This window comes from Halichoerus grypus, chromosome 3 (genome assembly GCF_964656455.1).
Source record: "Halichoerus grypus chromosome 3, mHalGry1.hap1.1, whole genome shotgun sequence".
In the NCBI taxonomy this organism is placed as follows: domain Eukaryota; kingdom Metazoa; phylum Chordata; class Mammalia; order Carnivora; family Phocidae; genus Halichoerus; species Halichoerus grypus.
Genome location: NC_135714.1, coordinates 192,923,246 through 192,946,213, shown reverse-complemented (window position 1 = coordinate 192,946,213; position 22,968 = coordinate 192,923,246). Strand labels below are relative to the sequence as shown.

At 41.3% G+C, this 22,968-nt stretch overlaps 1 protein-coding gene across 2 annotated transcripts in view; it reads right to left on the bottom strand.

Moving 5' to 3' along the window:
* Window positions 1-22,968, bottom strand: part of CENPU (centromere protein U) — a 35,099-nt gene that overhangs the window by 2,678 nt on the left and 9,453 nt on the right. For both annotated transcript variants that reach the window (XM_036070621.2, XM_078069829.1), the window contains exons 5-11: window positions 20,623-20,683; window positions 19,917-20,159; window positions 13,892-13,955; window positions 12,665-12,773; window positions 2,832-2,910; window positions 2,558-2,605; window positions 1,348-1,409 (exon numbers count right to left, since the gene is read on the bottom strand). In XM_036070621.2, coding sequence (XP_035926514.1) covers window positions 1,348-1,409; window positions 2,558-2,605; window positions 2,832-2,910; window positions 12,665-12,773; window positions 13,892-13,955; window positions 19,917-20,159; window positions 20,623-20,683 — 666 coding nt within the window. The remainder of the gene's footprint in view (window positions 1-1,347; window positions 1,410-2,557; window positions 2,606-2,831; window positions 2,911-12,664; window positions 12,774-13,891; window positions 13,956-19,916; window positions 20,160-20,622; window positions 20,684-22,968) is intronic.

Below are 22,968 nucleotides of genomic sequence, written 5' to 3'. Positions count from 1 at the left end.
GGACCAGGAAGGGAAGAGGCTGCCAGTTCTTTATTTTCTTAAAGATAAAAGGCAACTGTCCTCTAATACAATTTTAGAAAAGTCCTTTCAACAGTTCCGTCTGTGGGACAAATGCAGCAGTTGTGGAAGAGCTGACAAGGGTTGTGCTCAGGGGTGCAGGATCAGCCATCAGTCTGTAGATCTGGGATCCTGGCCCCCACTTCTGGCAGGGGGGGACTGTGGGTAAGTACCTCTCCCCCAGGCCTGAGGTCTTCCACACGTCAAGTCAGAATAACGACACACCACAGTTTTCTTTCTAGGCCCTTTCAAGATGCCCTTTACAACACCTAGAATTATATCTAGAAAAGGAACCAAGAGGCTGGTCTTTAAAATGCCCGATTCTGATGAAGCAGGCATCGTGACCCCCCTCCCAGGACTATGAGGACAAGGAGCGCATATATAAAGCGTGTAGGCCAGCGCGCAGCACACCCGGGAAGCTCGTTCGAACGTTTTCCTTAGGCCGGAGCCCGGGGGAGCTCTGCCCCGCTTTGCCCCGCTTTGCCCCGCTTTGCCCCGGGCCAGCGCCGCACCACAGCCCGCATGGGGAGCTCGCCCTCTTCCGAACCCTTCTGGCCTCTTAAGACTCGGCACTGTACTTACAGGCGCTCTTTTCTGGTAATTCCACTGTCTCGCCCTGTTTTGCAACACCTCGGAGCACAGAGTGGACCTGCTTCCCTACCCCTCAGCTCGCACCGTCGTCCTGGCCGCACGGAAGGCCCCCCCAACCCCCCTGCGCTCCCGGCGCCCGAACCCCACCGCGGGGGCAGCCCTGGCCCCTCTCCCAGCCCCGCACGCAGGAGCGCGTTCACACGAGCGCCAGGCCAACGATCCCGTTCACAAGAACCGGGAGCACACAGCACCGACTGAACGCCAGCTACCGTGAAGCACTTTGTGTCTGTTCATGCATTTAATCCTCCCAGCACCCTGGGAGGGGTGGGTCTCGTGCTCGTTTACAAATGAGGAACCGAGGCCCTGGGGGGATAAGTAGCCTGCCCGAGGGTGCACAGCCGGTAAATGGCCGGCCCTGTGTTCAAACCCAGGCATCTAGTCCCAGAGTCTGTGCACCGAGTCTCTAACTGGGCTGCCTCGTAGGCCGGAGTTGAGAGATCTGATGGCAGAGAGCCCGGTGCTGACTTCTCCTTTGCCAAAAGCTCCAACTCGGCAGCACGATCACCTTCACTGAGTTTCCAGGCACAAAGAAAACCTGGGATTGCACTATAATACAGCAGAGGTTAGCAGCCCCACACGATGTACTGTAATTAAATCCTTCCAGGTAGGTTCTCAGAGGAGTCTGACACATCATCTTACCAAAGCAGTTCGTCCTGGAGTTCAAGCAAACGTTGCCTTTTCTTTTCAATATCTGAAATAATCTAAAGTAATAAAATAATTTGTTAAAATAACGCCTTAAATGTCCGAGCACTGCTAGCTACCCCGTACCAGGTGTTAGAAATGGCGTGGGAAAGAGACTCCATTGTCCCCCGCACGGAACTGTGGTCTAAAGGGAAGACCGGCGCTGCACACAGACCTGACATAACTACAACTTGTGAAGCGTGCTGCCAAGGGAAAGGACAGGGGACACTGAAGAATGGGAACAGCAGGGGCATTTACTCCAGGACAACTCTGAAGAGAAGCAGGGGCCAGGTCTTTACAACCCTGTGAGCGATCAAGTAAGGAGTTGGGATTTTATGTAGGTACACTAGGAAAATACTGAAGCAGGAGAGTGCCCTGATCCAATCCGTATTTTAAAAGAGTATTTCCACATAACAAATTATCTCAGCCATCACTTTTAGGGACTACCAGACTATTCCACGGCTGGACATTCAGACCGTTCCCTTGTAAGCAATGCAGGGTTGACCAGTAGGACAATAAAACTGAAGAAAAAACAACAGCAAAGGTGGCCTGTAATCACTGAAACGAAAATATATGTCTTTCAACTCCAATTCTATTATAAATGTGGAGGGGGAGCTGCTCTTCCATTCCTGGATTCCTGCAAGTGTGGAGCTCAGAGGTCATCTGGTCCACCCATACACTGATGGGGAAGTAAGGCCCGGCATTCACTGGCTCGTTTCTCCTCACATATCCCAGTGGTACAGTTTCCAAGAAGGTGGGAAAACATCAAAGTAGCAGAACCAGGACAAGAAATGAGGTCGCTCGCCCTTAATGCAGTATTCTTCCTGGGCTGCCCCTTGAGACATGGGACAGTTCTTTATTCTAAAAGGTCTTACTCTTTGACAGCCACAAAAGCAATAAATATATATTACTTATATAGTTATTAGTTACTTAATAGCATGGAAGTGGTTATTTGGGGCTTGATAGCCTTTTTAGGCTGGTTGGGATCCCCATCCCTTAGCATGCATTAAGAGTACACAACCACAAGACCACCCAAATAAAAGCCTGACTAAGAAAAAACAACTTCGACAAAGCGAAGGGACTGAAACCCAGCGTCAGGGTGTTACTTAGCTCTGCACGGGTCAGTGTTCTATGGGACTGTATGCTTCTAATAACACATGTCATTTACTTTTGTGTTCTTCCTTTTCAGAGTTTTTGACATCTGGACTTCTTTAAGCTGCACAAAAGAAAAAATAAATATTTGTGTGCATTTTCCAAAATTAAAATGTTTATTAACTCACAATATATTGCATTTAGTTGAAAAACAACCTGTGAAACACAAACAGTTCTAATGAGCCCTTTCCCACGTTGCCAGCAAAGGCAATCTTTTCTAAGATAACCATACACTGCCTCAGGATAAGCAAACCAAATTTAGACCAACAAATTTATGTCAAGGAACTTACCATTTTGATGAGTTCTTCTTTCATATTAGAATGAAATTTTTTGATGGCTTCCTTACAAATTTTAGATTCTACTTTTTGTCTATAGCAAGAAAAAAAAGATCAAACTAGGTATCATATAAAGGATTTTGAAAGCTGTGTTTCATTTGCTTAGCACATCAACAAACCATGATTTGGCATACACCATTTTGAATATCTAAGATGGCAGGGCTAGAGATATTTTTCAGGCTTAAAAAATATACTGGAGGGGCGCCTGGGTGGCTCAGTCAGTTAAGCGGCTGCCTTCTGCTCAGGTCCTGATCTCCTGGGGTCCTGGGGTCCTGGGATCAAGTCCTGTCATCAGGCTCCCTGCTCAGTGGGGAGACTACTTTCTCTCCCTCTGTCCCCCACCTGGGCTCAAGCTCACTCTCTCTCAAATAAATCTTTAAAAAAAAAAAAAAAATACTGGAGGGCGCCTGGGTGGCTCAGTTGGTTGAGCGGCTGCCTTCGGCTCGGGTCATGATCCCGGAGTCCTGGGATCGAGTCAAGTCCCACATCGGGCTCCTGGCTCAGTGGGGAGCCTGCTTCTCCCTCTGACCCTCTCCCCGCTCATGCTGTTTCTCGCTTGCTCTCTAATAAATAAATAAATAAAATCTTAAAAAAAAACCAAACTGGAAACAGCCTCAACAAAAGAGAAGGAACAGGAAATATTTTCCCCTAAACCTTCAGGTATGTGGTCAGCTTCACTCCCTGCCACTGGCTATGTCCACAGGTGAAGGCAAGCGACGTAGAAAGGTGTACAGCCAGTCCCCGTCCTTTCCTGCCACCTGATCCAACGAGCAGCAGACTTCAGCCCCCCCGCCTGCCAACAGCTGGAGGATTACTTATGTAACACATCTGGACTAGCCAACAAGTATGGAGAAGCCAGCTGGACTGAAGCAGCCACAAGCCCAGTTCTTCAAAACCTTACAAAGCTGACCCTAACAAACTGGTTCCGGTCCCCGTCATCAGAAGAGGGCCCAAGGCTCCCAGTCTGGCGCAATCAGGGCCTCATGGCAGACCCCTGGTGTGCAGCAGCGGCCGCCATCTTCCAGGACAGCAGCTAACCCCCTACTCAGCCTCAGCGCCCTAGGATATCTTTTAATCGAAAGTAATAAATATTTTGTAGAAGTGACAGGTAATTAGAAAATGGTTTCTTGGGGGGAAATCCATGAGCAAGAAAAGTCACTCAGGAGAAGGGGACCGAGCTAAGCATAACACAAGAGAAGGCCTGTACTTTCGAATACAGATCTTTGTAAAAGGTCTCATCAAAAAAGAGTGTTAAAAGGTATTTCTAGTGACATCAGCAAGATAGTGGAATAGGAAGCCCCAGGCCAGGTTCCCTGCACAGGGAAACCAACCTAACCACTATATTACATCCCAAAAGGCCTTGTCCGAATCCCAGAAACCAATTAAGAAGTTGCAGGCAAGTTCAAAGTCAGAAACAGTCCTACTGAAATAGGTAAGAAAAGCGGTTTCATATCAACTTGGACAGCCCATCTCCCAAGCCAGCACAGCTTGGCTCAATCAAGAAGCTCCGCGCATGGTTTCTCCCTTGGGAAAGAAAGAGTGGAACGTGTGTCCAAGGTTCTGGCTTTTCAGGGGGCTGCCCCAGGAACTCCCTTCCACCGCGCCTGATCTGGAATGCTAACGGAAGCGGCATACGTGGGATGCCTGGTTGCCATGGAGACGAGAGTTCAGTGACTGCTGTAGTAACAGAAGCTGCAATGCTACCCACAGGGGATCGGGACAATAGCCCAGCTCGCACCTTCTCCCTTGGGAGGGAAAGAGAAGAGTAGAAGGTTATCCAACGTTTGGAATGGTTTCTGTGTCACCCGAAGTACAGCAATGGTGGGAACTGAAATAGTTTGGATGCCTTTGGTCAGAGAGATGAAAAAGGCGTTCAGCAGCTTGTTGCAGCACGAGAGAACCCACAGTACCACAGAGAGACACCAGAGGGAGCTCTAGTCTTTAGAGATTACAAATCCCTAAAAAAGAAAGAAACAAACCTCTCTAGTTGGGGAATCACATGCACAAGCCCAAAGAAGATACATCCCCAGAAAAGGACTGAGGGACCACCCAGGCTGATTGGCAAAGATCTTCCCCTGTACAAATCCAGTGTAAAGATGGGGAGGGGTGGCTGCTTTTTAAATGTACAAAACACAGCAAAAAATAACAAGGCACTAGAAGAAACAAGAAAACATAACACAATCAAGTGTGGGAAAAAATCCCCAGAAATAGACCCTAAATAAAGAAATGGAGACCTGTGAATTGGCTAACAAAGAACTCAAAAATAATCATCTTAATGAAGCTCAATGTGTTACAAGAAAACACAGATGAATAACTAAAATTACATCAGGAAAATGATGCATGAACAAAATGAGAATATCAACAAAGAACTTATAAAAAGAATCAAAATCTGGAGCTGAATAGTACAATGACAATTGAAAAATTCACTAGATGGGTTCACAGCAGATTTGATCACGCAGAGAAAAGAAACAGCAAACTCAAGAATGAGTCATTTGAAATTATCAAATCGGAAAAATAAAAAAAAGAATGAAGTGGAGAACAGTGTATGGGACTTATGGGAACCATTCGATACACCATTATGTGTGTTATGGGTATCCCCAAAGAGGAGGGAGAGAAGGAGCAAAGAACTTATTTGAAGAAATAATGGCCCCAAACTTCCCAAATCTGAGGATGGAAATGGACACCCAAATTCAGAAAGCTCAAAAGACCTTAGCTAAGAGGAACCCAGAGAGGCCCACACTGACACACATTATATTCAAACTGTCCAAATTCAAAGGCAAAAATAGAAGGTAGCAAGAGAAAAGCAACTTGTCATATACAAGGGAACTCCCATAACGTTGTCAGTCATTGTCATTCTCAGCAGAGACATTACAGGACAGAAGGGTGGGATGATCTATACAAAGCACTGAAAGAAAAAAAGTGCCATCCAAGAATACTATACCTGGCAGAATTATCCTTCCAAAATCAAGGAGAAATAAAGACTTTCCCAGATAAACAAAGGCTGGGTTCATCATCACCAGACCTGCCTTATAAGAATTACTAAAGGGAGTCCTTCAAGTTGAAACAAAAGGACACTAGACAATAACACAAAGACATATGAAAATATAAAGGTCTCTGGTAAAGGCAAATATACAGATGAATACAGAACCCCATAATACTGTGATAGTGATGCATAAATCACTTTTCATACTGATACGGAATTTAAAAGATAAAAGCATAAAAAATAACTATGAAACTGTGTCAATGGTAACAATATACAAAGGTGAAATCTGTGACATCAATAACAAAGGGTTATCCCCATATGGTGGGGGAGGAAGACATAAAGGAGTAGAGCCTTTGTAGGTGATTGAGGTCAAGTTAACATTTTAAAGCAGACTGCTATAAGATGATTTATGTCATCTCCATTGTAAGCACACGTGCACACACAAAATCTATAGAAGCACAAAAGAATAGAGAATCAAGATATGCCACTACAAAAAAAAAAAAAAAACAATGAAACACAAAGGAAGGTGACAAGAGACGAAAAGAAGGACAAAATAACTATAAGACTTAGAGAAAATAATAGACTTCAGTATTAAGTCTGTCACTATCAGGAATTCCCCAATCAAAAGACATCAGAGTGGCTGATTGGATTAAAAAAAAAAAAATCCAACTACATGCTGTCTACAAGAGACTCATTTTAGTTAGGTATAAGGAAATACACAGGATGAATGTGAAAAAGATACTCCAGCAAATGGTAACCAAAAGAGAGCAATGGTGACCATACTTACATCAGACAAAATAGACTAAGTCAAAAATAGTCACAAAAGAAGGATATGATGTAATGATAAAAGGGTCAATTCACCAGAAAGAAATAAAAGTTACATGTGCACCCAACACTGGAGCAATTCAACAATTCTGAATTAACAGGATTGAAGGGGAAAGCAGGGTGTAACACAGTAAGAGTAGGTGATTTCAATATCTCACTTTCAGTAATACAGCAACCAGACAAAAGCTCAATAAGGAAACAGGATTTGAACAAAACTATAAACCAACTGGATCTAATAAACCTACACAGAACATTCCACCTAATAACAGAATCCACATTCTTCTGAAATGCACACGGAACATTCTCCAAGACAGATCCCATGTTAGGTGACAAAATAAGTCTTAACCAACTTAATACGACTGAAATCATACTGAGTATCTTTTCAGACCACAGTGGAACAAAACTAGAAATCAACAGCAAAAGGAAACCCAGAAAACTCACAAATATGTGGAAATTAAACAACACACTCTTCAACTACCAATCGTTCAAACAAGAAATAACAAGGGAAATTAGAAAATATCTTGGAACAAACAAAAACAAAAACAAAATGTACCAACACTTATGGGATGCAGCAAAAGCAGTACTAAGAGAGAATTTGATAGCAATAAATACCTACATTAAAAAAAAAGAAAAAATACTTCAAATCAACAACCTAACTTTACACCTCAAGGAACTAGAAAAAGATCAAACTCAACGATAGTATAAAGAAGGAACAGTAAAGATTAGAGAAGAAATAAATGAAATGAGAAACAGGAAGAAAATTAATGAACCTAAGAGTTTTTTGAAAAGATCAACAAAACTGACCAATCCTTAGACAGACTAAGAAAAAAAGAGAGAAGACTCAAAAAATGAAAGAACAGGCATTACAACTGATGCCACAGAGGTAAAAAGGCTCTTAAGAGACTGCTGTGAACAATTATAAGCCCACAAATTGGGTAACCTTGATGAAATGCAGAAATTCTAAGAACATAAAACCTGCCAAGATTGAATCAGGAAGAAATAAAAAATATGTTCAAACCTACAGTTCATAAAAGTAGACTGAATCACTGATCAAAAACCTCCCATTTAAGACCCAGTGAAACTGGATGGTTTCACTGGAGAATTCTACCAAATATTTCAAGAAGAATAAACAATCCCTCTCAAACGCTTCCAAGAAATTTAAGAGTGCCGGGAGTAGGGTGGTGGGGAAACATTTCCAAACTTATTTTATGAGGCTGGTATTACCCTTATCAAAATCAGACAAAGATACTACAAGAAAAGAAAACGAGAGACCAATATCCTTATTGATACAAAACTCCCCAACAAAATACTCAAAAAGGAAATTCAACAACACATTTAAATGATTATATATCACAAGAAAGTGGATTTCTGGAATGCAAGGATAGTTCAGCATACAAACTACAATCAGTGTAACACAATAACAGAATGAAGGACAAAAGCTACATATCATCTCAACTGATAAAGGAAAAAGCATTTGACAAAATCCAACACCATTTCATGATAAAAACTCTCAACAAACTATGAATAGAAGGAAATTACATCAATATAAAGGCCATACATGAAAAGCCTACAGCTAACATCATAATCAAAGGTGAAAAGTTAAAAGCTATTGCTCTCAGATCAGGAACAAAGTGGGGATGCCTCACTTGCCATTTCTATTCAACACAGTACTGGGAATACTAGCCAAAGCAATTAGGTGAGAAAAATAACTATACGGTATCCAAATTGGAAAGGAAGAAGTAAGTTACCTCTGTCACAGAGGACATGATTTTATATGTAGAAAATCCTGAAGATTCCACACACACACACACACACAAAAATTGTTAGAATAAACAAATTCAGCAAGATTGCAGGATACAAAAAACACACAGAGAACAGTTGCATTTCTATATACTAACAATGAACAATCCAAAAAAGTAATTAAGAAAACAATCCCATTTACAATAGCATCAAAAAAAAAAAACAAAAAAAAACTTAGAAATAAACTTAACCAAGGAGGTAAAATATACATTGAAAACTGTAAAAACATTGTTGAAAGAAATTGGGAGATACAAGTAAAAGGAAAAACATCCCAAGTTCATGGACTGGAAGTCTTAATACTATTAAAATATCCATACTACCTAAAGCAGTCTATAGATACAATGCAGTAACTACCAAATTCCCAATAGCATTTTTTGCAGAAATAGAAAAAAAAAATCCTAAACTTCATATGGAATATCAAAGGACACCAAATAGCCAAAACAATCTTGAGAAAGCAAACCAAGTACTTAACACTACTGAAATGTATACTTAAAAATGGTTAAGATGCTAAATTTTATGGTATATAAATGCACATTTAAAAATAAATAAAAAATAAAAAATTAGATAAATAAAATAAAAATAAAAAAATTTTAAATAAATTTTAAAAATAAAAAATAAAAATTCACAATTAAAAAATATATCAGCTCTATCTAATAAAGGTATTTCTAATATAAATATGAAATCATGATTTTAAGATGTTAAAAACACATAAAAAATTAGGAAAACTGATTAGGTCTTTCTGCATATGGCTTACAATGATGATAAACTGGTAGACTGTACCAACCAAAATGGTGGTGGTCTACATACGATAGCCAGACACAACTTTTTCAAATTCTAGTATCTTAAAAATTTGGTCAATTCCCTACAAATAACTAATTGAATCAGTTATAAAATAGCCTGTTTGTAATGTTTGCATTTCATGGCATACTTCCCTACTTATATATACATCGGTAAACTGCTTACAATCTGTAAGTTTAACAAATTATTCAGGTGGTGAGTTCCAGATATAGCGTATTAAAAATAGCACACCCTTCAATAGTTAATTTGATTTTGAAAGAACAAAACTTTTCATGTGGTTGAGAATACTTTAAGAAAATAAAATAAGACCAGAGATTCTACCAGAATCATGGGGTATGACAAAAACACAAGGGTATAATTTTAAGTCTATGGAGTGCCTGGCTGGCTCAGTCGCTAGTGCATGCAACTCTTCATCTCAGGGTCGTGAGTTCAAGTCCCACACTGGGCATGGAGCCTATTAAAAAAAAAAAAAGACTAACAAAAATACTATACCTCTTCTAAATCATTTCTTATATCAAGAACACTATGCTAAAAGGCAAGATACTGCCATTTTGCGCAAACGTCAGAAATCTGTCTTTTCTTCCTTTTGAAGAGATTTATGAATGGGAAAAGGGTAACACAGTCAAGAGATGGTCTATAGTAAGAGACCTTCTGTACCAATTTTAATAGCAAACTGGCTTTAGAACATACAGTACCAAAAAAAAAACCCCCAACCAACCAAACAAAAACATAGAGTACAGAAGAACAGACAATTCCCACAAAGATAATGATGAGTTAGCATGACAGGTGAGAAGGGCAGGGGCTGTGGCCCGGGACAGGAAAGGACAGGTCAAGGTTGGCCTCTGCTTCTTCCCCAGCATGATTCTCACAGCTGTGCCTGCCTCACAGCTGCAGCCACTTAGACCTCTGTCCCTGTGACTGTAAGAGTAAAACCTGGGCTGTGCTTGAGGGTCTGGAGAGAAACATGGAGACTACCTCTGGGAGCTTTCTCCTCCGCCTTCCCCTGCCAAACCCCCGGGGCTGGAGAAGGATAATCTAAGGAGTGTAGCAGCTCTTAACGCTACTTATCTCTGGAGGGTTAAGGTTAAGTACTGACCTGACAGGTTACTTTGTGGGATAAGTGACTGAGGCTTCCCACCCTAGGCCTTATCCACCCCCATCCCTCGTACTCCTGGGAATGGATGTGAATCAAGGCTTGATCTTCCCTTATATACACTGTCTGTCTGACAAAGAAGCTGACAGACCGGGGTAAATGAGCTCATAGGTTGGAGTAACAACACACTGGAGGAACACAACTATATCAAACTATTAGATCAGAAATTCTAAAAGAAGCAGGTATTTCATAATAGATGACCCAGTATTTTGAAATAAACCTAATAAATATTCTAAAGAGGACAGTAGCAACAGAAAACATGACATAAAAGGAACCAAATAGAAATATTAGACAAAAAGTCATATGGCTACATACAGAACTCAGGAGATGGGATAAATGGCATAATGGATATATCAGAGAAATAAGTTAGCAAACTTCTAGTTTCTAGACTGAGGAAATCTAGAAAAACAAAGCAGAGGACAAGGATATAACATTAGAACAAAAATATTTTTAATTTTGGAATTAAAAAACCACCTTAGACTGGAAAAGTCAGACCCAATATAGTGAAATTAAAGGATATCACAGACAAAATATTCTAAAAGCTTAGAGAGAAAGAGCAGATCACATATAAATAAGACTTCGACAGACACCAAATTTTCCAAATCAACACTAGATGCAAAAGAAGACAAAGGAACAGTGATTCCTAAGTATTTAAGGAAATGATTTAGAACCTAGAATACTATATCCAGCTAAACTGTTATTCAAATTCAATGTCATGACCAAAATAATCCAAAGGATTTAGAAATTTTACAACATAAAGAGCCGCACTCAACAGCGTTGGGATGAAACAAATAAGAAAAGATACATTACCAGAGATTGTTGTAAGAAATGTATGAAATAAAGGTGATCAGATAAATACCTTAATAAGTGTTGTTGCTGTCTAAAAAAGAGAAAAAATTTATTTTACCCCAGAATTAAAAATCTCTGGGGTAGGGGTAAAGAGAGAGGGGACCAAGAGTTAAGAGAGCTTATTAATGGAGAGTTAAAAACTCTATTTTTTAACGAAGTTATAATTAAAAACACCAAAGTAGAACAAAAAAGATCTAAAGAAGTAAAAACAATGTATCAACACGTTCTTCCAAATATATTGGTAATTATAATAAATGTAAATGGACTGAAGCCAACAAAGATGGACATACTGGATTTAAATTTTACTATTTCTTTTAAGATTTCATTTATTTATTTGAGAGAAAGAGAGTGAGAGCACGAGGGGCAGAGGGAGAGGAAGAAGCAGACTCTCCGCTGAGTAGAGAGCCCAGTGCAGGGCTTGATGCCAGGCCCTGGGGATCATGACCTGAGCCGAAGGCAGACGCTCAACCAGCTGAGCCACCCAGGCGCCCCTAAACTTTACTATTTCTTATAAAAAATTTTTTAAGGTCAAAGGCTGGAAATAAAAGGAAGTAAAAAGAATGTAAGTTCTAGCAAATGCTAGCAAAAGAAATCTAGTGACACAATACTAGCATCAGATGAAACAGATTTTAAGACCAAAAGAAGCATTTTTAGGAATGGAGAGGGTACTACAGAAGGATGAAATGTTCAGTCTACAAGACACAGCAGTTGTATGTATGTATGTATGTATGTATGTATGTATGTATGTATTTATTTATTTATTTAATTTTTAAAGATTTTATTTGACAGAGAGAGAGACAGAGAGAGAGGGAACACAAGCAAGGGGAATGGGAGAGGGAGAAGCAGGCTTCCCGCCGAGCAGGGAGCCCGATGCGGGGCTCGATCCCAGGACCCTGGGATCATGACCTGAGCCGAAGGCAGACGCTTAACGACTGAGCCACCCAGGAGCCCCGACAGAGCAATTTTAAACATGATGTCCTAACAGAATAGTCTCTAAATATATACAGCATAAATTGGTAAGAGAATCAGGAAAAATAATACTGATTCTACAGAGATCCAATAATTAGATTCCCTACAGATTATGCGCTAGGCCATAAAGAAATTTTAAAAAATTACAAAAAATATCACGAGTCTATCAAATTTGATCAGGACATATGTAAGACACAAGGTTAATACAAAAATATAAACTAAAAAGTCACATATTTGGACATACCAAAACATACTACTAAATAATTCACAGGATTAAAGAAAAAATTATAATGGAAATGTAAAAATAGGTAAACTAGATGATGAAAATACACCAAGAGCCATGGGATGAGCAAAAGTGGTGCTTCAAGGAAAATTCATTGGGTGCATATATCACAACATCAGAAGACTTACTTATACTCTAGGATGGTTTTCTCAAATGCAGACAAAACGACATCTAACTCTGCGATGTCACTGGCTTTCTTTCCTTTCAGACACCAAATATGTACAGAGTCGGAAATATCTAGAATATTAAGAGAAGTCCATTTAATATACTGATTATATTTTGGCTCTAGGCCCAGGGTTCTGAAAACCTACAACAAAAACTGCCCCACCAAATTGCCAAAAATAGCTATGGTTGAAGAGGCACGTGGGAGGAGACCGGACTCACTTCTCCCCAGGCCAGGCCAATCTCACAAATCCCCGTCTACATGCTCACTAACTGCCATCTCCTTGGTTCTCCCGTTTCTACCAACACAGCCTGAAGTACCGCTGACTCCCAGCTACCAGCTCTACCTTTACTGCGGCGTCTGCTGCTACCCAACACTACTTACTGGTCACGAGCTCTTCTTTGTTATAGTTTCTTAATTGTAATCTACCTAATAGGCCACATAGAGATTCCCCACTGTGCTGATTTAGTCTCAGTAATGTGGATGAAAGGTCAAGCGTTCAGTAAGAGGGGGTTGCAGAATACCTAATGATAAGGATAGGATCCTATGCGGGGTGAGCAGTGTCGGTAAAAGGATAGAAGAGTATATACCAAAAAGCAGGGTGGCTCTTTTTTGGGTGATGGGATTCGTAGGTGATTTTATCTTCCTTTCTATACTTTCCAAATGTTTCTAAACATATATGACTTATCTGTTAAAAGATTAAAAGATTATCTTAAAATAATTAAAATATATTCCTTAAAAGGAAATGAAAGAGGAAGGAAAGAGAGAAAATGCTTTATTTTCCTCCCATTTTTCAATAAACTTTTATTTGTATCAATAAAAATGCAGAACAATGTGGATGAATCTCAAAAAAGTTATGCCAAGTGGAAAAAAGAAAAAAAGCCTTATTCAAGGTAAAACTATGTGATGTGTTCAACACTGTGTTTCAACACTGTGTGATGAAAAATTAAGGTGCTAAAGCAGGTGTAACAGTGAAATCTGGGAGTATAAATATATATTTTAAGATTCACCTTCGTTGTAGGTTGAAAATTTTCATGACATATGTTGTAAAAATCAGTTACTACAAAATCACAAATTTTTAGCTTTTTAAAGTAGCAATTTTATATACTTACAATTTACTACTTTAACAACAACAAAGTTTTTAAAATAAAATTCTTGAATGCTTGACAAAGTATAAAACACTATTTTGTACCTGAGTCTATGGCTTCACTTCTTGATTTCTCCCTTTTGCCACAAAACATCTTTCTCGGAGTTTTCTACAAAAAAAAACAAAACAAAAAACAAAAGCAAAGATGTTTATTTAGGAAAAGTTTTCATTCTCTTAAAACATGTAAGTTATCTGATCATGGTATTTCAAACACTCTCAATTCTGGCTGTTACTCTCATTTAGTTTAAATTATTATGTATACTATCTAAATTAATATAAAGAGACATTGAAAAATTAAATGGTCTCAAAAAGTAAATAAAACTTTTAGTTGGCTTTTAACAATAGTTACCTTGGGGGCGCCTGGGTGGCTCAGTCAGTTAGGTGTCTGCCTTCGGCTCAGGTCGTGATCCTGGGGTCCTGGGATCGAGCCCTGCGTGGGGCTTCCCCGCTTAGTAGGGAACCTGCTTCTCCCTCTCCCTCTGCCCCTCTCCCCGGCTCGTGCACTCACTCTCTCGCTCTCTGTCTTGCTTGCTTTGCACTCTCTCTCAAATAAATAAAATCTTTTAAAAATTAAAAAAAAAAAAAACCAACAATGGTTGCCTTGGAGGAAGTTCAACTTTTATTACTTAAGATAATAACCTGTAGAGTCAGGCTGCTCTCTGCTCCAAGCTAGGATGAAGGAAGAGCTTCTGAACGAGCTCTGGGGCCACACCCGACCATCAGATGGGGCTGGGGAGGAGGCTCCTTTACTTAGGTGTAGGACCCCAGGGACCCGCGGCAGGGAAGCTCAGAAGGGGAGCCCTAGGAATGCCCGCTCCCCTCTGGACCCACACTGGGTGACGACTCCGCCCACAGCGCGGGACTCCTACTCTGCCGAGGCGCTGGGAGCAGGCTGCTCAGAAATGAGCACCGGGAGTCCAGGTGGGGGTGCCCTGAAGGTCCTGAGTCCTCCGCATGTGCAGAATGAGACTACGTCAAGCTTCCTGGAAAGCGGCTAGCACAGGATTAAGAATGTAGCAAGTAGGGGCGCCTGGGTGGCTCAGTCGGTGAAGGGGCTGCCCTGGCCTCGGGTCGTGACCCCAGGGTCCTGGGACCGAGCCCCACATCGGGCTCCCTGCTCCGCGGGAAGCCTGCTTCTCCCTCTGCCTCCTGCTTGTGCTCTCTAATAAATAAATTTTAAAAATCTTTAAAAAAATAAAATAAAAAGGCTTTTTAGGCAGGACTGTAATTCAAAAGGATTGAGAAACACTACCCTTGAGTAAGGCCTACTCTACACCCACCCTGAGAAACCCTAAAACCCATCTCAGACCAGATTCACTAGAAAGACAGAGACTGGAGGTTGTAAGCAGAATTCAAAGATGATCCCCAGTGATTTGTAGAACTCCCTCCCTTGAGTGTGGGTGGGACCTGTGAATAGGATAGGATACTTGTTCCCTCTCTCAGGTTACCTTAGAGAAGACTCCACTGTAGCTGACTCGAGAGATTCTCTGGCTTTGAAGATGTTAGCTGCCATATTGTGAGAGGGCCGCATGACTAAGACCTAATGGTGACTCCCAGCTTCAACCAGACAGAAAACAAAGAACCAAATTCTACCAACAACCTGAATGATCTTAGATGAGGATCATGAGTCTTGGATGAGATTTCTGTCCTGGCTAGCATCTTGATTTCAGCCCTATGGGACCGTGAGTAGAGAATTTGGCTAAGAGGGACTTCTGACCACCAGAAATTGTGAGATACAAATGTGTGCTGTTTTAAGTTATAAAGTTTGTGGTAACAAACATGCAACAATTATAACAGATGGTGAGTTGCAGTCGCAGCGAGTTTGAGCTGCTTGGAAAATACATTAGGCTTTCCACAAACTGAGCCTAACAAAAGATAAAACCAAGCTTACAGAAGTTAAAGATGATCAGCCAATAAACAGGCCACCAATTAGAATAAAAAGTCAACATTCATAAGAAGATAACAGAATTCAGAGTCTCAACAACCCATCAACAATATCCAATACACAATCCAAAAGTATTCAAAATGTTATACAAAAAATGGGACCCAGAGTCAAAACAGAAAAAAATACTCAAGAGAAACTAACCCCAACTTAGCCCCAAACAAAGACTTTGTTAAAGGAGCTACTTCCCAAAGAAGTAAAAAGAAATGGTGGTCTTAATGACTAAAAAAACCCAGGGTACCTTAGCAGAGAAACTATATTAAAAAAACAAACAAACAAAAAAAAACCCTAAATGGAAATTCTAGAACCAAAGAGCACATAGCTAAGAAGTCACTGGGTCATGTTTGTTTCCTGTGGCTGCTACAATACGTTACCCAACTTGATGGCTTAAAACAGAAATTTATTCTCCAACAGTTCTGGGGGGCAGAAGTCTGAAATCAGTTCCAATGGGCCAAAATAAAGGTGTTGGCGAGACACTTAGGTCCCTGGGCCTATGGTGCTGGATCCCACAGCTCCCATCACAGACACTTATCTGTGGACGGATGCCCAACTGTTGTTGCTGCAGGGGGTACACAAAGGACGTCTTACTCGGCCATGATGCTCTTGTTTTTGTCTTTAAAGTGTATCTCTTGCAGAGTAGCATATAGTTATCCACAGTCTCTGCGTTACAGTTGGAATGTTTAGCTCACTTACTTTGGATGTAATTGTTGGTGTGGTTAGGTTTAAGGCAGCCATATTGCTCTTTGTTTTCCATTCATCTATTTCGTCCTGCTATTGCCTCTCCAAAAGTCCATTTGCTTTTGATGTAATTTTAAGTATAATTAGGTTCAAGTCTACCATCCTCATTATTGTTTTCCACTGGCCTTTCGTTTTTTTTTTTTCCCTCTGTTGCTAATTTTGGATTAACTGAATATAATTCAGTATTCCATTTTCTTTCCTCGATTGGCTTCTTAGCTATGCCTCTGAATTTTTTAAGAGTGGTTGCTCCTGGGTTAAAAATATGCATCCTTCAGTTAGCAAAATCTACTTAGAATCAGTATGTTACCACCTCATATCCTACTTTCCACTGCATAAATCTCATTACATAACCACATTATTTTCTTTATCCATCATCCTCTGTGCTGCTTTGGACACAGGTTTTGCTTCTACATACGTTGTAAACCCAACCTTATGGTGTTGTCATTTTTGCTTGAAACAGCTGTTTCTTAAGGAAATTATAAGAAGAAAAAATATGTAGTTTTTGTCACCTACTCATTTTTTAAAATTTATTTATTCTCTTTAAGTAGGCTCCACGCCCAACGAGGGCTCGAACTCACAACCCTGTCAAGAGTCTCATGCTCTGCCAACTGAGCCAGCCAGGTGCCCCCCTCCTTTTTTTAATTGGTTTTTCTTTTCCAGTTGTCTTTTCTCCTTCCTATAGATCTGAGTTCCCTTCTGATACCTTTTCTCTTCAGCCTAAAGAACATTCTGCAGCATCCTTTTAATGCAGGTCGGCTGGCAACACATTCTCTCAAATTTTCTTTCTGAATGTGTTTATTCACCCCTTTTTAAAGGATGTATTCACTGGATGTAGAATTCTGGGTTGACATTTCTTTTTTCTTCAGCTCTTTAAGTATGTCTTTGTATTGTTTTCTGGTCTCCACTGTTTCTGTGAGACAGCTCTGAGACTTGTCATTGTTCCCATATATATTTACTCTGTCCCTTTTCTCTGGCTGCTGTCAAGATTTTCTGCTTTTCTTTGTTTTTTGGCATTTTAACTACGATATCCTTAAGTATGGTTTTATCTTGCTTTAGGGTTTACTGAGCTTCTTGGATCTGTAAGTTGGAAAATTCCAGTCATTTTATTTCTTAAATTTTAATTTTTCTACCCCCATTCTGACTCTTCTTTCAGAACTCTTTTTTTTTTTTTTTTTTTAAAGATTTTAATTATTTATTTGACAGAGAGAGAGCGCACAAGCAAGGGGAGCAGCAGGGAGAGGGAGAGGAAGAAGCAGGCTCCCCGCTGAGCAGGGAGCCGATGTGGGGCTCAATCCCAGGATCCTGGGACCATGACCTGAGCCGAAGGCAGACACTTCACCAACTGAGCCACCCAGGCACCCCTCAGAACTCTTATTATATATTTTAGGTCCTTGGTATTGTCACACAGGTTCCTGTGACTCTCTGATTTTTTTTTTTCCAAACTTTTTCTCTCTGATTTGCAAATTGGATAAACTTTTATTGCTTTGTTTTCAGTTTCACGGACTAAACTGGCTTTTAAAATCTGCAGTGAAGGGGGCGCCTGGGTGACTCCGTCGGTTAAGTGTTCAACTCTTGATTTGGGCTCAGGTCATGATCTCAGGGTTGTGAGATGGAGCCCCATGTCAGGCTCCATGCTGGGTGTGGAGTGTGCTTGGGATTCTCTCTCTCTCTCTCTCTCTCTCTCTCTCCCCCTCTGCACCGTCCCCTCCCCCACCCCCACTATAAAGAAAGAGAAAGAGAGAGGGAGGGAGAGAAAGAGGAAGGGAGGAAGGAAGGTCGTTTAGTGAAGCCCGTATGTAGTGAATGGTGCCCCTTAAGATATGTCCATGCCCATGAGTGTCATCACAAGCATCCTTTGTGAGAGAGGCAGAGGGAGATGAGACACACACAAAGGAGAAGATGATGTGAAGATGGAAGACAGATAAGGAAGTGATGTGACATCAGCTGAGGAATGCCAGAGCCACCAAAACTGGAAGAAACAGAAAACAGAATACGCTTAACCGACTGCGCCATCCAGGTGCCCCTAACGTCCTGGTTTTAATCACTGTGCTTTGGTAATGTAAAAAGCAAGAATTAGATGAAGCTGGGTGAAAAACATGTGGGAACCTCCTGCACTATTTTTGTAACTTTTAAGTGTAAAATTAAGAGAACAAAGAACTAAGCTACAAATTCATGATGCAAAACTCCGGAGAACTAAAGAGAATCCACAAAATTGGGATATTAAAAACCACCTGAGGTGCCTGGGTGGCTCAGTCGGTTAAGCATCTGCCTTCCACTCAGGTCATGATCCCAGGGTCCTCAGTGGGGAGTCTGCTTCTCCCTCTCTCTCCGCCCTTCCCCCTGCTCGTTCTTTCTCTCTTACTCTCTCTCAAAAAATAAGGTCTTTAAAAACAAAACAAAACATCCAAAAACTCCACTTTGTAATCAAGTAGACTATTCCCCCACTATAAAAAGACCGTAAAGGAGACATAATAACTGAACATATGTCAGTCACCTTGACCTGAGAGCACATTCCCACAATACCTCAAACAACTACAAATTCAAGTTCACATGGGATGTTCACCAAGACAGACCAATAAGAGGCAAAACAACATGTATAATATGCTTCTATTTGTGTAGAAAGGGGAAACTAAAAGAAGAAAATAGATCCATATTTGTTTATACTGGCAGAAGGAAACTGGAAGAACACATAAGAACCTACTTAGAATGTCACCTGGGTGTATATTTACTGGGTGAGGAAGATGGAAAGTGGAACATGATGCAGCAGAAACACATTAAACTTAAAACTTTTTTTGGACATGAGAATGAATTATTCAAAGCATTAAACCAAATGAATAAAATGATATATTAAGAGCTTGACCAAAAGATCATAAATGTCAAGAATTTAAAACAGAGTGCTTATAACCCAGAAATCCTAGCCACTTTTTTCCTAAGGAAATGATCGAGGGTGTATACCAAGATTTAGCTAGAAAAAAATTCATGAAAGCAATTAAAAATTTTTTTGAATTGCAACCATTTGTTAGAGATTAACTACACTGCAGCACACTCATGAATGAAATGGCGTGCGCTCATTAAGATGGTAGCCTAGAACACTCATTAAGATGGTAGCCTAGGACACAAGTGCCCAGGCTGGTCCCACTGGGGGTGAGCAAAGTGCAGGAAAGGCGCTGAGGAGCCTAGACCAAGGAGCAGGGTGGCTCTTTTCGGGAGATGGGATTGATTATAGGTGATTTTATTTTCCTTTCCATACCTTCTGAATGTTCTCAAACATTTTTACAACAAAAATATATAACTTATCTTTTTAAAGAAACAAAGGAAAGAGAGGAAATGCTTTATTTTCCTCAACTCTTTTTTTTTTTCCCTCCAGGGGGATGGCAGGCACTCTCTTACCGACTGATGTGGTTCTGTCATGGCCTCTTTCTCAACAACTGACTTGGCACTAAGGGGTCTGATTTTTTTAGGAGTGACAGACTCAGCCAGTTTCTCTGGAAGCTCTGAAGATGGACATGGTGTATCTGAAACAGGTTCGTGTGGCTGTGTCCTTATTTTCTCTGCAGACTGAACTTTTCTTCTTATATCACCTTCTTCGGTGCTTTCAGATTCATCGCTAATGGGCTTGACTTTTCTTCTTGGCTATGGCAAGAAAGCAGCATTACTGGTTTAGAAAATACAAATGCTTTATCATCCTTACTGTAATAGTGGATAGCCCTAGTTAAGTCCACATTTCTCATTTCCCACCTTCCAGCTTGAACATAAAGGAAGATGGCAACGAGATTAGCAGGCAGGTGGGGAAACCCAGACTCAAGAGCTCCAAATAAACGCTCCCCACAGTTCGCTCTGCCTTTGTAGATCACGATCTAAACAGATGACATGAACGCTCTGAAAACCGACTAGGGACACAGAGATTGGAGGTCTCTATAAATAAAAGCACCTAAAATATGAAAAGCTATTTCCCTTTTTACAATAAAAGTATCTCCTGAAACGTAACATTCTTTCTCTATGTAAAATGTGGTTACGGCACATTTTCTCTATGTGCATCAATCGAAATAGGAAAGGAAATCTGTTGCAAGATAGAAGAGAGAACACTCCTACATACCTTTTTTGCACTTATCTCTATAGACATGTTTTCACCTGCTTCAATTTCGTAAGTGTCTGACCTGTACCGAAGAACAAACCGTCAATATCTTGCACCTATTTTTTTTTCACGTCTTGTATAAGTCGCTCATCCAATATTAAAATAAGCTCACTTTCTTTTTTTTTTTTTAAAGGTTTTTTTTTTTTTTTTTTTTTAAGATTTTATTTATTTATTTGACAGAGAGAGAGAGCACAAGTAGGGTGAGCAGCAGGCCGAGGGAGAGGGAGAAGCAGGCTCCTTGCTGAGCGGGGAGCCTGATGTGGGGCTCGATCCCAGGACCCTGGGATCATGACCTGAGCCAAAGGCAGACGCTTAACGACTGAGCCACCCAGGCGCCCCACAAGCTCACTTTCATGAGGCGATTTCCCACTTGTCCTGGGTGGGCCTACCACCCTCCCAGAGTTATGGGTCATCTCCCACATCTTCCCACGCCCAGGCCACATCAGTTTACTCTTGGCAGGCAAGTAGGCACCCCATTACTGCACCACCTTGTGGTCATGCCCCAGAACTGCACTTTCCCCCACGTTACCAATCCCGGCTATATATATGGCCCATCATTTGAAATAAAAGCTTATCCACAGACACCAGCCCCATCATTAGGGGATATAAAAGGGAAGTCCTTCTTCTTCCCTTTGAAAAGGAAAAAAAAAAAAAAAACCCTAAATTTCCGATGAGAGATGAGAGTTCATTTTTCCACTCAATTCAACATTCATTTAACGCCAACTTGTACACCATGCATTCAGAACGCAGGGGGCCCCCTGAAGGTGGCAGCATACCAGGGAGAGAAGACTGGCAGTTTAGAAAGATGGCACTGGAAGGTGTGGGGTGGGTGGGCCAGAGGGGAGAGAGCGGTTCTGGAAACAAGGGACAGCAGGCCCCTGCTGCAGGAACGTGGCGAGAGGAACAGGTGGCCAGACCGTGGCAGGGGCGTGGAGAGGACAAACAGGACTGGTCAGAGCAGAGAAGCTACCAGGAGTGACTCCTAGGGGACAGCAGGACCATTAATCTAGAGAATCTCAAAGCAGCTTGCTGACACTGGGTGAGAGAGGAAAGGACTGAGCTTGGTTTTGCCTTTGTTGAATCTGAGGTGCCTGTGGGCATCTAGGGACATATGGCCAATCTGCAGGACATGGTGGGCCCCGGAGAAAGGCTGGGCAGGACAGACAGACTCGGGGCGCAGTGGCATCTGGGTAGCTAACACCATGAGAGTAACACGGGGGGGCGGGTGGAGAGGAGAGAGCCGAGAGCAGCATCACCTGTGCACATAAAGAGGGGAGAGGGGAAGGAGATCAAGGAACAAAGACCCAAACATCCCTGGTGAGGATCTGGACCTAGAGGCTGATGCCCCTGTGAGTCCTGGGAAATGCTGCTCTCTCTCGTCCCTGCTGCCCCGACTCCCCTTCGTGTCCATATAAATGGATGAAAGACCTAAATGGGAGACCTGAAACCATCAAAATCCTAGAGAACACAGGCAGTAACCTCTTTGACATTGGCCGTAGCAACTTCTTACTAGGTATCTCTCCTGAGGCAAGGAAAACAAAAGCAAGGGCCTTCATCAAGACAAAAAGCTTCCGCACAGGGAAGGAAACAATCAACAAAACTAAAAGGCAACCTACTGAGTGGGAGAAGATATTTGCAAATGACATATCTGATAAAGGGTTAGTATCCTAAATATATAAGGAACTTGCAAGGGGCGCCTGGGTGGCTCAGTTGTTTAAGCATCATGATCCCGGGGTCCTGGGATTGAGCCCTGCATCAGGCTCCCTGCTCAGTGGGGAGCCTCTTCTCCCTCTCCCTCTGCCCCCCACCCCCCCCCCGCTCACTTGCTCTCTCTCTCAAATAAATAAAATCTTTAAAAACTTTCATTTCTTAAAAAAAAACTTACAAAACTCAACACCCAAAAGGCACATAATCCAATTAAAAAATGGGCAGAAGACTTGAGCAGACATTTCTCGAAAGAAGACATCCAAATGGCCAAGAGACACATGAAAAGATGCTCACCACCACTTACCATCAGGGAAATGCAAATCAAAACTATGAGGTATCACCTTACACCTGTCAGAATGACTAAAATCAATGATAAAAGAAACAACAGGTGTTGGTGAGGATGTGGAGAAAGGGAACCCTCATGCACTGTTGGTGGGAATGCAAACTGGCGCAGCCACTCTGGAAAACAGTATGGAGCTTCCTCAAAAAATTAAACAGCAAATTGCACTACTGGGTATTTACCCAAAGAATACAAAAACACTAATTCAAAGGGATACATGCATCCCGATGTTTACAGCAGCATTATTTACAATAGCCAAA